General features: G+C 47.9%; 1 protein-coding gene and 1 pseudogene across 1 annotated transcript; both read left to right on the forward strand.

Moving 5' to 3' along the window:
• Window positions 1-444: 444 nt before the first annotated feature.
• On the forward strand, window positions 445-6,183 carry LOC123059763 (protein decapping 5). The gene is made up of 8 exons (XM_044482248.1): window positions 445-785; window positions 1,376-1,476; window positions 2,235-2,312; window positions 2,385-3,302; window positions 4,047-4,112; window positions 4,995-5,189; window positions 5,278-5,388; window positions 5,464-6,183. Exons 1-8 carry the CDS (start codon window positions 575-577, stop codon window positions 5,773-5,775), a joined length of 1,992 nt encoding a protein of 663 aa, XP_044338183.1. The 5' UTR covers window positions 445-574; the 3' UTR covers window positions 5,776-6,183.
• A 174-nt stretch (window positions 6,184-6,357) lies between these two features.
• Window positions 6,358-8,108, forward strand: LOC123059764 (uncharacterized; annotated as a pseudogene).
• Window positions 8,109-12,944: the final 4,836 nt, after the last annotated feature.

Consider the following 12,944-nt stretch of genomic DNA (forward strand, 5'->3'; position numbering starts at 1 on the left):
CATGATGTGTCCCTACTGAAATTGAAGCTATATGTAAGCATGATTGTAATGACCTTGGTTAAGCAATGGAAGACTCTTATTCGCAAGAAAAACAACCACCTGGTACAAAAGAGACCTGAAATCTCATCAGAGCTTTCACTCAATTTCATCCACAATGGATCAAAATCACTGATTAAGGGACACTCCTTCCAAAGACCACCCACACCTTCTTAGGTTATGATAAGTGACATGCACTCGCAAGCTGAGAGTTTTTTTTATATTCGTTTATTCAAAACGCTTTATCTTTTAGACCGTGCGTCTAAATCTCAAACCGTTTTCACCGTTGGATAGATCCTGTGAACGGATGATTGGATCAAGAAATTCCCCGATCTGGGCCCGAAACCCGGAGCCCGAGAGGGGGAGAAGCCGAGCCCATAAACGGAAACGCCATCCATCCATCCACCCACCCCACCGGGAGCCAAAGCGGACCAGCGCCCGCTTAGGGTTTCACTCGCTCTCTCCCCCTCTCCTTTCCGCTCTCGCTCCCCTGCCCCCTAACCCTAGCGACGACCCCCGCCGCGGCGGCCATCCGTCCATGGCGGCCGAAGCGCCCCCGCCGCAGCCGCCCTCCTCGTCCTCCTCCTCCTCCGCCGCGGCGCCCGCGCGGCAGGCGCCGGCGGCCGGGGCGGCGTCCCCGGAGACGTATCTCGGGAGCCTCATCAGCCTCACCTCCAAGAGCGAGATCAGGTACGAGGGCGTCCTCTACAACATCAACACCGAGGAGTCCAGCATCGGCCTGCGCAACGGTGAGAACCCCCACTCCCTCCTCCCCTCCCCCGTCCGCCCGTCCGCCCGCACGCGCACGCACCGCCACGCCGCTCCCCGTCCCCAGATGCGTTCGCCCTAGACCTAGATTTGCTCCGCCCGCCGCGCCCGATGAGGCAGGTTCTAGGTCAGGCGCCCTAGATTCGGTGCCCCCCGCCGCGGCCAGGCGAGGCAGGCGACTCGCACGTAGGCCTGCAACCAGCAGTTCGGGCGGTTACATGATGGAGTGAACAGTGTGTCGAGTATGGGCGTAGTGTTTAAATCCTTTGATTCCTTGCCTTTACTGCTAGGATTCGCCGCACGAACCGCCGCATCTTGTTATATATGGTATAATTTTGAACAGCCAGTTAACGGTTCTCTCACCGCCTTTTGTGCCGCGTCGTGCCACGTGTTGTATGCGCCGGTTTGACGTCCGTTCCAATTGTCGGCGGCTGGTTAGCTGTAATTATCAACATGGCTTGCTGTAATTCTCAACTGGCATGTCTGCGCTGGCTTGTCGCCTTTCGCTCTGTGATGTGCCCACGTGTTGTATGCGCTGGATTAACATCTGTTCCAATTGTCGTTTTTGCAGTGCGGTCGTTTGGAACCGAAGGGCGGAAGAAGGATGGGATACAGATCCCCGCTAGCGACAAGGTCTATGAGTACATACTCTTCCGCGGAAGCGATATCAAGGTACACGTGGCACTGTGGAGACAGACCCTCATGTAATCTTATTATGTTGTTTCCATTCCTGATTCCTGTACTAAATGCGTGCACTGAATGGTCCTGTCGCGTTGCTGCTTCATTGCTTCCACTTAGTGGGTCTGTACACAGCTTGGTAGGACGTTACTTTTAGCTTGTCTGTCTGCTCGATGGTGTCGAGCAGCCATGTGTGACGTCATCTCATCGTTACACACGTAGTCAAATCCATGATTGGTTATGTTGTATAGTTCACATTATTGGGCATGCCTTTTGTTTAAATCGCAAAACTCCCAACACAGCGTTTGTGAAACCATGTTGTGTTTCGAATTTTGGATATGGTAGGATTGCATATGACTCAACTAAGATATATTCGAGATTTAAGCCAATCAGGAAATGAGATGATACTATGATGGCTAGATTTTGAGAACGTTCCATCTTGGTAATGTATTAATTCAGTTATGTAGCGAGAAGGTTTCATTCTTTGTAATGTATTAATTTTCTTGGTAATGTATTAATTCAATTATATAGTGAGAAGGTTTCATTCTTTGTAATGTATTAATTTAGTTAGATAGTGACAGGGTTACATCTCGCTAAGGAGTTAATTTAGTAGCTACGGCATGTTCTCAGTACACACCTGTGAAGTTGTTATTTCTAACATGCCATTTCTGGTATCTGCTACTAGCTATCTATTCAAGTGTTGTGTTACTGTCATATCTCACGGGGGCGGACAATTCACTTTGCTTCTGCAGGATTTGCAAGTTAAGTCGTCACCGCCGCCGCCACAACCACAACCAGCTCCCCTGCACAATGATCCTGCCATAATCCAGGTACTACTATGATGCAAATACATGCAACTTGTACCTCAAGAGCCACTCTGCTGATGCAATTTTGTTCTGCAGTCACATTATCCTCAGCCCGCATCGACGGCCTCAAGTTTGCAGTCTGCTGCTGGTGCAGCTTTACCACACCTCAGCTCCCAGCCAGCCCAATATGGGTTTCAGAGACCAAATTTTCCAAGCAACATTCCTCTATATCAGCCAGGGAATAATCCGTGGGGTTCTTCTGGTCAAGCCCCCGCTGGAAATGCTTCTGCTCTTTCTGTCCCCCCAATGTACTGGCAGGGATACTATACACCTGCAGGTGGCCTTCCATCTCATCTGCAGCAACCTACTATGCTTCAGCCCACGCCTGGATTATCAGCTCCACAGACTTTCCAGTATCCAGGACTAAATCCATCTTTACCATCTGGGCCCCCCTTGTTGCAACCATCTGCTACTGCTCAGGGTCCTTCCTCAAGTGCCACACCTGCTACAACGGCACCTTCTGCTAGCTTATTAGGCCCAGAAACATCAAAGCCTCTGCTGCCGAACATGGTACCTTTGTTTACTCCTCCGGTGCCATCTCATGGTGCCTCTCTTCCTGTAGCCAGTCAGCCAATTTCCATGACTGAAACTAGTGCAACAGCATCACAGAGCTTAAATTCTCTTGTTAGTAGTAAGACTCCTGCTGTAAATCCAGGCTCAACACTGTCGCACCAAACAGCATCCCAGGCAATTTCTTCGTCTGTTGCCTCATCTAGTCTTGCTGGATTGGAGATCCCAGCACCTTTGTTAGCATCATCTGGCCAGCTATTGCAGAATGCTCCATCCATGCTTTCATCATCTCAGTCCATGCAAACACCTTTACAGATGAGCAACAACATCGCCAAGCCTGCTGACACTAAAACAAAGGTTGCAGAACCACTGCTACCTGATCCTCCGGCACGTGCTGAAAATAATGAGCCTATACTGCCATTGCCAAAACAGACACCTCAACGGGTAATACCACCGTTTCTATATTTGTATTTGCATGCATTTAGATACATGATTTTTTTTTCTTCAGAGTTATACTATATAATTAGCGGCCAGATGGGCTTATCATGAGAAACTTGCTTGATTTTGCCAAAGGAATTGTGTTTTCACCCCTTGTTCTTTTCCTTTTATTGACTTTCCTTTTCTGGAGACCCATCATTTTTCCTGGCTTCATGTGGCTGGACATGTTTAAGCAGCAATTATGGTTAGATAGTATTTTGTAGATGCTTTGTCCAACTCAGAATATCACTAACTGTTTGAAGCTTTTAAAGCCAGGATCTTAACATTGTTAGAGGGTAATACTGGATTCTTCACAACTAGTTTACTACCATACAATTAAAATGATCAAATGTGAAATCAGGTTTTGAATTTGGCTGGTTACTGCTTACTCAACCAGTTTAGTGTCTAGTTAACCGCCTCAAAACTCTGTTTATCATCTCAAGTTAAAATATTTCTCAGTTTTCTGATTGATAGATGTCGTCAACTTGCCATGTACTCATCGAATCATCTTGTTTCTTAATGCAAAATAAGGGACCCTTGCTTTTGCTTACACCTTTTCTTACACCAAACTTGCTTTTGAAATGAACATCGTTAAACCTACTAGGCATATGTCGTCATAACAACTTTCTGAAAAATCTTAGCATCTTGTCTATCTTTCTGTGCTCATTATTAGGCCTATCCTTATTATGTTGTGCCTCACTTTATTTTCAGCACAATGGAGCTGGTTCACAGGGCCACCACAACTATAGGGGCCGTGGAAGGGGTAGAGGCAGTGCGGTATGCCACATGCACTCCAGTATATCTTGTTTTTTTTGTTCGCGTTGTCTATATTGAATGCTATATTGATCCTGCATGTTTTCATCTGTACTACTTCCGGTGCCTGCAATTTTTCTTTGTTGTGGATTTCTTATTTCAGTTGGATCGCTTGTATTTTTTTAAACAGGCTTGCTATCCAAATTATCTTGGGTGTCTTCATTTTATCTATGCCAAAAGTAGATTATTGGTACATTACTATTTTGCATTCTCACATTTGAGGGAATACTTGTATCAGTTGTGATACATGTACGCACTTCTATATCTCAAAAAAATTTGTTTATCAGTATACTGCACATATCTCTCTGTTACCTTTTAGCATCAATTCATTTTGTTAGTAATCCCTCTGTAAAGAAATATATTTAGATCACTACTCTTATATTTCTTTACGGAGGGAGTATAAATTTAGGGATTCACATGTTCTGAATTTGTACACAGGGAAAAGTGACATGTACGATATAATGTACATATGATAGGGGGTGCGTTGTGTCTGCGTAGTGTAGTCTGTTTAGTTCTCGTTTGCAAGTGCTATCTCCTGCATGAGATTGATCAGTAGTCGGTCTTGATCGTTTGGTGGGTGGCCTCGCTCATCTAATTTCTGTATGTGACGGTGGGGTTTTCCCTGGAGAAGAGGAGCTTTTAACTGAAATAGCTGAAACTTGAAGCCCTTCACTATATTGAGGCCTAAATCATGTAGACATTATTCCAGTTATTTATTGTGAAGAGGTCGACCTCTTGTATCATGTTTACATGTTCTTGTATGAAACACTGAAAATGCTTCTTATTAAAGAACGTTTGGCTTGATTGGACTGAGGTACTCATGCTTCCTCTTTTCTTGTCGTGCAGTTGTCGCAAGCGTCAACAAAATTTACTGAAGAGTTTGATTTTATGGCCATGAATGAGAAGTTTAACAAAGATGAAGTATGGGGCCATCTTGGTAGGAAATCCCAGTCTAGAGACAAAGATGGTGAGCAAGGAGATGATGTATTTGATGAAGACCTCGAGTACGAGGAAACAGACAATCCAGAGCTAGATGTCAAGGTTTGATAATTTCTTGTGCCTGTTTGGCATTCAAAGGTTTGTGTATTCAGGCAAAAAAAATCAACCTTTTGTTTCATTCTTCATGCAGCCTGTCTACGTCAAGGATGATTTCTTCGATTCCCTTTCTGGTGGAACATTTGGACGAGGTGGGCAGAACGGAAGGCCAAGGTTTTCAGAACTGAGGAAAATGGACACAGAGGTACATACATTAAGAGCCACATTCTTTCTTTTCTGATGCGCTTTGTATACGTATCTGATGATTGTCTTTGTGCAGACTTTTGGTGATTTCGCAAGGCATCGCCAGCCCTACCGTGGCGGTGGACGTGGTGGTTACCGTGGGGGTGGTGGGCGTTCCCGTGGGTCGTACTACGGTGGCAGAGGAGACTATGGAAACATGGGAAGGGGCGGCGGCCAGGAGAACTACTACGGTGGTGGGAGAGGAGGCCATGGAAACATGGGAAGGGGTGGTGGCGGGCAGGATAACTACTATGATGGCGGCAGTGGCAGAGGAGGCTATGTGAGGGGTGGCGGGCAGGAAGACTCGTACCCTCAGCGTGGGGGAGGCGGTTCATATGGAAGAGGCTGATGATACTGCCCCCCGGGCTGGCCATCCGTCATAATACACCGGTGTTGTAGCCCCTTCACTTGGCACCTACAGCTCATCTCTCTTGCTCCCGTTCTGCAAATAAGTGCGACTTGGCTTGTCCCTTGGTCGGACCCTACCCACCCCACCCAGCAGGGGTGGCTGCTGCTGTGTAGACTTTGTGTATCTTGATTGTACTGCGAGTCTGAGATGTGGTTGTATAGGACGCCGATCTATCTCATGCCTGGTGAGCAGTGTTGGGCTCTTATCTCATCACCCATTGTGCCTGTCTGGTTTTGTTTTACAATACATACATTCTAGCTGTATTTTACCAACTGTTTTGTACCGGAATTGAGCAGAAGAAACCGTTGTAAACAGAATCTAGAGCTGATGACAAGTTTTTTTTATTTCGGTCTTGGTTTCTTTCTTGTGTGCCGCCTGCTTCTCTTCCTGGTCTCCTTTCTGTCCCCTCCTGGTTGGACCGAAAAGGACACCTGGTGCTGTGAGGCAAGTGTAAAAGAAAAAAATAATTGTGTCTGGTTTGTTGGGGATATGGAAAAAGTCGGTCCGGCGCTTTCATTGTTTGTTGGGTCCAGTTAGTATCTTTTTGGCCTTTGTTTTGCTTAGACTCTATAGTCTAGATTGCACTTTACCACCTCTTGTGTACTCCCTCTGTGAAGAATTACAATTTTACAGAGGGAGTAGACCAAGAGGGATATATCGCGAAACAGGAATAAAAGTAGTGATCTAAACAGAGAGTTTGAGATAAGAATTGGAGCAAGTTTTAGTCGTGTTTTTGGTTTCCTTTGGTGGCGTTTCCTCGTCCTGGTAAAACATCATCATCCTTGTTTGTGTCCCGACTTGGTTGTATTGAACAGGAGGAGATAAATGCAATACGAATCCGCGTGTGTTTGTTGATGGCAGGCATCCGGCTGTGTGTGTTTTGTTGATGGCGAGGGTAGATAATCGGTTGGGCCAGCGCTTTCGTTGTTTGGTTTGTTGTATTGGTAGTAGTAGTGGACGCGTATCATGCATGCATACTTTTTGTATGCATCACAGGAAGAAGATAGGACCGCATCTGGTTTGCGTGTTGTGAGGCTGGCCTAGAACTAGAACTAGAGTAGAATGAAGCTGCTGCTTGTGCTTGTTTTAAAGGGAAGGGAAGGGAAGGGAAGGGAAGGTTGGTCGGTCAGGTCCGGTCGGCAGAAAGTCCGGAAGAAGCACACGAGAAAGCAAATCAAATCAAACGCATTTGCTATCCAGGAGATAGCAAATTAATTTAATTAAAGATCCCCTCCTAAAGTGACGCCCTGAACCACTCCCCCCCAGCCAAGCTTAGCTAAGCTAGGGGTCCCTCCCTCCTCCCCCTACCCCTGGTCCCAACGACCCCTTCTCCATTCTTGAAACGAACTCTAGCTGGCTACCCAGCTACCAAGAAGCTACTGTCGCTCACCAATCGCCATCTTCTTTCTTTCTTGAGTTGGCTGGCCATGGAGAGGCAGCGGGTGGTGGTGGTGGTGGAGGACGCCCCGGCGTCGCGCGCGGCGCTGCAGTGGGCCGTGCGCAACTTCATCCGGGCCGGCGACTCCATCGCGCTGCTCCACGTGTGCGCGCCGGCCCGCTCCAAGCGCCGGCGCCGGCGCCTCCGCCTGCGGGGCTTCCAGCTCGCGCTCGCCTTCAGGGACCTCTGCGACGGCGTCGCGGAGGCCATGGTGGAGATCGTGGTGCGGCGGTCGGCCAGCTCCGGGCGTCCACGCTCGTCGTCGGCCTCCACGACAAGAGCTTCCTCTACGGGTACGGGTAAGCAGCAGATAGATTCAGTTCGTCGTCTCAACTCTGAAGTCTGAATTTGCGTGTGTTCTCGTGACTGACGGTCAGGTCGCCGGGCCCGTACGAGGGAGTGAGCGGGCTGGGGTGCCGGGTGCTGGCCGTCCGGCAGCACGCGACGGCGCGGCACGGGGCCGTGGAGGCGGAGCTCACCCAGGTGGAGACCATACGACTGCAGTAAGCGCACCAGAGCCAAATACCACTGCATTTTCTTTTCTGACACCAATTGAGGTTCTTGCTCTGACTGTAGACTGTACTGATCGAAACTCGCAGCGTGCCGCCGCCCAAGATCCCGTTCCCGATCTTCGCGCTGCCGCTGGGCGTCATCTGGAGGCGATCGTCGTCGTCAAAGAAGAGGAGATGACTTAACGGATGGATGGCAACATCTCCGGGCGAGTTGTATCTGAACCTGCAAGTCCTCTGCTTGCTAGCCTTGCACATACAGACAGACATCTTTTTTCTTTCCTTTTATTTTTGCCACAAATCTCTCTTCTTCTTGCATAGTTTCACCAGCTCTGCAGCAAACAAGAGAAAAAATGCAGGGACCCATGATGACACTGTCTCTGTTTTCGACAGCCGAAAATGTGTGTCTTGTCTGATGGACAGACAGAATCGACATGTTCTTCCAGCCTTGTGGCAACACCTCCCGAGCAACAGAGGATTTTATTACGAAGGGAAACCCCAGCTTCAGAGGATTTTTGAGGGTTTTTTTTTGTTTGTTTTTGCCGGAGAACTTTTGAGGGTTTCTTCAGTCGTAAAACCCCACAGCTTTGTATGCCGACGGCTGTTACCATGTGATGTTCAAAACGGAGCGGCCGGGCCCACTCGCCAATACTCACTTCCAACTTGTACCCTGCGCAAGCGAGAGCTACGTGTACCGGGCTGTTCTTTTTCTGAATCTTCATCGGGCATATATAGCTTGGCATATCAAAAACTATAGAGTACTAATTAACACATATTATTCTCTCTTTCTCTTTTCTCTCTTCTCTCTTATGTTCTCTTTCTCACTCATCTCTCTTTTCTCTCCTCTATCTTATCCCCTCTGTTAGAAAATAGGTCAAATTTGGACCTAATAACTTCAGAAGGATGATGATTATCTCAAATTGCTCATCCAAATAATTTTTTTTGGCAAAAATAGAATCCATCATTTTCTGTAAAAAAATCTGCCAAATTTGGATAGTAAAATGTGTACATGTTACAAGAAGGGGCCATGCAAAAAAAAAACCCCCCTCCTATTTTGGTGACATGTGGTGGATGTTCAGCGGGACTAATACTTAATTAATCAAGCACGATGGAATCAAGCACTCTATATACATACATGATATTTACTGAGCACTTTGTTTCTACCTGCGGCGTACTTAAGCGATCGAACTCAAAGGACATTGGCCTCATTTAGATGTTGTTTACCGGTGCACTTTCTTTCAGCTTGCCCGGTACTTAGGGTATCTAACCGGAATGACTTTTATCCAGTTTCAAACACTAAACATTGGGTTCTAACATAGCACTTGACATGATGTTGTTATTTTCTTCACACAAATTGTATGGGGAAATCACAAAGCTATACCATTTAGTGGCGCACTTGACTTTTTCTGATCTTTATCATGCAACTTTGACTATGGTTTTTCACTTATTGTATGTCTACAAAACTAGTACATAGACATATGAAATCAAATTGTTTTGCAAGACAAATATGCCAATGCAATTTAGAGATGTTCAGTCCGTGTACTTTGGTATACATTAATGGTCAAAATCATGCATCAAAGACCATGTAAAGTCAAACACGCCTTATATGGGAAGGAGAGAGTATTTACTAGTGCATTTCTTTCCGCTTGCCCGGTACTTAGGGTATCAAACCAGAATAACTTTAGCACTTGACATGAAGTTGTTGTTTTCTTCACACAAATTGCATGGGGAAATTACGAAGCACTTCCATCCAACATGGAATTTACTTGATGACTACGAAAAAAGGACTTTAACCAGTGTTGTAAACTACAAGTAGTCCCTATGGCATCATTTCCCATAAATGTTTTTAGTGCTTTGTTGCAACATTTTATATGACTTTACAAGAAGGTAGACAATCCCGAGTTAGGGGCTCTAACTCAATTATGCACTTTACTACCGTTTTATCGGGTACTTGGTCCGACGAGACTAAATGACTTAGACAAGTTCCGTATATTGAACACTTGGATCTAGGATTCAAGTGGGACTTTGATTAAGCGGGACTGATACTTAATTAATAAAACACGATGGAATCAAGCACTCTATATACATGATATTTATTGAGCACTTAGTTTCCGCCTTCAACGTACTTAAGAATGGGAATGGCTAACACACCGCTTTGTTTCCATTTGCCTAGAACTTAGAGTATGGAACCAGAAGGACTTTTGTTCGGTCTTGAACACTAAAAACCTATTTCTAGACATATCAATTCACATGATGTTGTTATTTCTAGACACAACGGTTGGCGATCTGCTGGTCGTGGTCGGCAACCCTAGCTTCAAGAGCAGCCTCCTGACCCACCTCGTCCGGGTCTGCATGCAACACTCATCTCAATGGGCGAAAGAACGGTGAGATTTTCGGTGTGAACGGAACGAGATGGTAACAAACCACGTCCATCAATTGTAAACAAATAATACATAAATATAGCACGGTGACACACAGGGGAGGGGGTCAATGCCCCCCTCCAGCGCTCTAACATAAGGTGGGGGAAAATCCCTAATAGTCCTAAGTTAACTAGTCTTTCATGGTTGCTAGAGTTAGGTAGATTACATTTGCTTGTCCATTGTTTCAGTCTAATATGTTTTCATGTTCTTATGAGCTTTACTACCATGTGCAGTGCTACTTGTGAGTTGCGTTGAGACGCGGTTTTTTACCATCTCGTTGACGACACTAGCCTTCGTTGCCTCAGCTTCCAGTTGGCCGCTTTGTGTACGTCTTTAGTGAGTTTGTCAATCTGTCCTTATAAGGGTGGGGCGGGGGGGGGGGGGTGAATGGGACAAGATGGTAAAAAACCGCGTCCATCAAGTGATGTAAACAAAAAAAATACATAAATATAGCACGGTGACACACAGGTGAGGGGGGCATTGCCTCCCCCGACACTCGAACATAAGGTGTATGTGTGGGGGTGGGGGGGGGGAGGGGAGTGCTCTATGATCTTCACGACATCCCACCGCCCAAGATCCTCTTCCCGATCTTCACACTGTCGCTGGGCATGATCTAGAGGCGATCATCATCAAAGAAGAGGAAATGAATGGATGCCAACATCTCTGGACTTGTATATAAACTTTCAAGTTCATCTGTGATGGAACGAGTCCAGATGGCGACATCGACACGTGCTCGATGGTCATTTGCGGAGCACTCGGTTGGCGCAAGCCCTTTATTTTTCTCTTATGAGCCTTGTCATCGAAATCTGAGATGTCGTTGGCGTGTGTTTGGTAGCTAGGTCAGCTAGCGGCGAGTTTTTTGCTTCATATTCCGCGACGGTGATGTGGCAGGGTATGTGACCGTTTAGGATCAATTTTTTTAATTAACAAAAGGCATGTTTTTCTTGTCTTGTTATAAAATAGAAACAAGATTAGTGCATGCCAACTCACACACACTGGCTGCTAGGGAGCTGGCGTTCGTGCCGCCCCTTCCAAACCAAACCTCAACCACCAAGCCTGAGCCCGAGCCCAAACCCTGTCTATAAGCCACCCTCCCTCCTCCCCCGTCCCATCGGCACCACACCGTCTTCCTTGGTTCCGCCTCCCAGCCCCAACCCCAACCCGTCCCCGCCTCCCCCTTCCGTCCTCGGTGGCTTGGCTCCCTGCCGTCGGCTCGCCACGGTGCAAGGCAGAGCAGAGCAGAGGAGAGGAAATTGAATCGGAGAACCGGTTCCAATTTTTCCACCCATCGACTAGGCGGGATGGCTGATATACCCCTCTTGCCGGTCACTAGGGACGGCGCGGAGGTCGGAGGAGGAGCCGCGAGTCCCAAGAAGAAGAAGAAGACCATGACGTCACTCTACCTCACCTTCTTCGAGGCCGCCGCCGACGGCAAGAACCGTGCCTGTAGGCTCTGCAACAAGACATATTGCCTCACCACCGCCACCAGTAAGCAGAGCACCCACCCACCCCCCAATCCTTTTTACTTAAGGTTACACATCAAGAACACCGTCTAGTCTACGCATTAATTCATTGGCGTAGTGATACATGCACGCTGCTGAATTCAGCATCCGTTTATTTAGCTTGTAATAAACAACATTGTATTGCAAAATGAACAAATTCGATCCGAAATGAAAACTTTCCCCTAAAAAACTTTCTCAAGTTTATGGGTTTTCCAGAACCCGCCTCTCAAGTTGGCTTTTCAAAGAATAAAGAAGCAAAATTTTCGTACATGCCACGAGAAGGGACGGAGCAAAAGCAACTTGGTGTTTGGAGTTTTCTCAAAAGCATCACATGGAATTGTCTCCCCCCCCCCTCTGGCCTTGGAGGGATATGTCAGACGCCGCGGAGACCTATTTGGCAGCTATGATGCCTTTGAGATGAGTTTAGGCTGCAACTTGGGCTTCAGCAATCGGCTATCCGGGCATCCAACATGCCCTTCCATTAATTGTTGGCTCTCTTTGTCGTTGTCGTGGAGTCGAAGCTACGGTGAAGTAAGTCCAGGCAGTGCTCGATGGCCGTTTGCGGAGGGCTCGGTCGGCGTGAGCCCCGCGTCTCCCCCCTTGCGAACCTTGGCATCGAAATCGAAGCTGTAGTTGATGCGTGTTGGTGCGTGGTAGCCACGTTGGCCGGTGCACGGTGGCGAGTTGTGTTGCTGTCATATTCTGCGAGGGTAATGTGCTAGGGTTTACAGCAGTTGAAGCTCCTCCATTCCTTTTAATTGACCGACGAAAATGACATGGATTTTTTGTCTTGTGTTAAAAATAGAAAAGAGATATAGAAAAAAGATTGGCGACAGTCAGCTCGCACGCACGCGCCAGCTGCTGAGGGAGCCGGCTGGCGTTCGAGCCGCCCCTTGGTTCCGACCCAGACCCCGACCACCGAGCTCGAGCCTGAGCCCGAGCCCAAACCAAACCCTAGCTCCCCACCCGCCCAGATCGGCGCCGCGCCGCGCCGTCCTCCTCGGCTCCAGCCCCGGCCCCGGCCGCCCCCTACCGTCCTCGGCGCCTCGGCTCCCCGCCCCGCCCGCCGCCGCCGGCTCCAATCTTGCCGCGCTCCGTCGACCGACCGTGACCGGGATGGCTGACATGACCCTCCTGCCGGCCGCCGGCGACGGCGCGGAGGCCGCCAGGCCCAGGAAGAAGAAGACCATGAAGTCGCTCTACCTCGCCTTCTTCGACACCGCCGCCGACGGCCGCTCCC

This window comes from Triticum aestivum, chromosome 3A (genome assembly GCF_018294505.1).
Source record: "Triticum aestivum cultivar Chinese Spring chromosome 3A, IWGSC CS RefSeq v2.1, whole genome shotgun sequence".
NCBI classification, from domain to species: Eukaryota; Viridiplantae; Streptophyta; class Magnoliopsida; order Poales; family Poaceae; genus Triticum; species Triticum aestivum.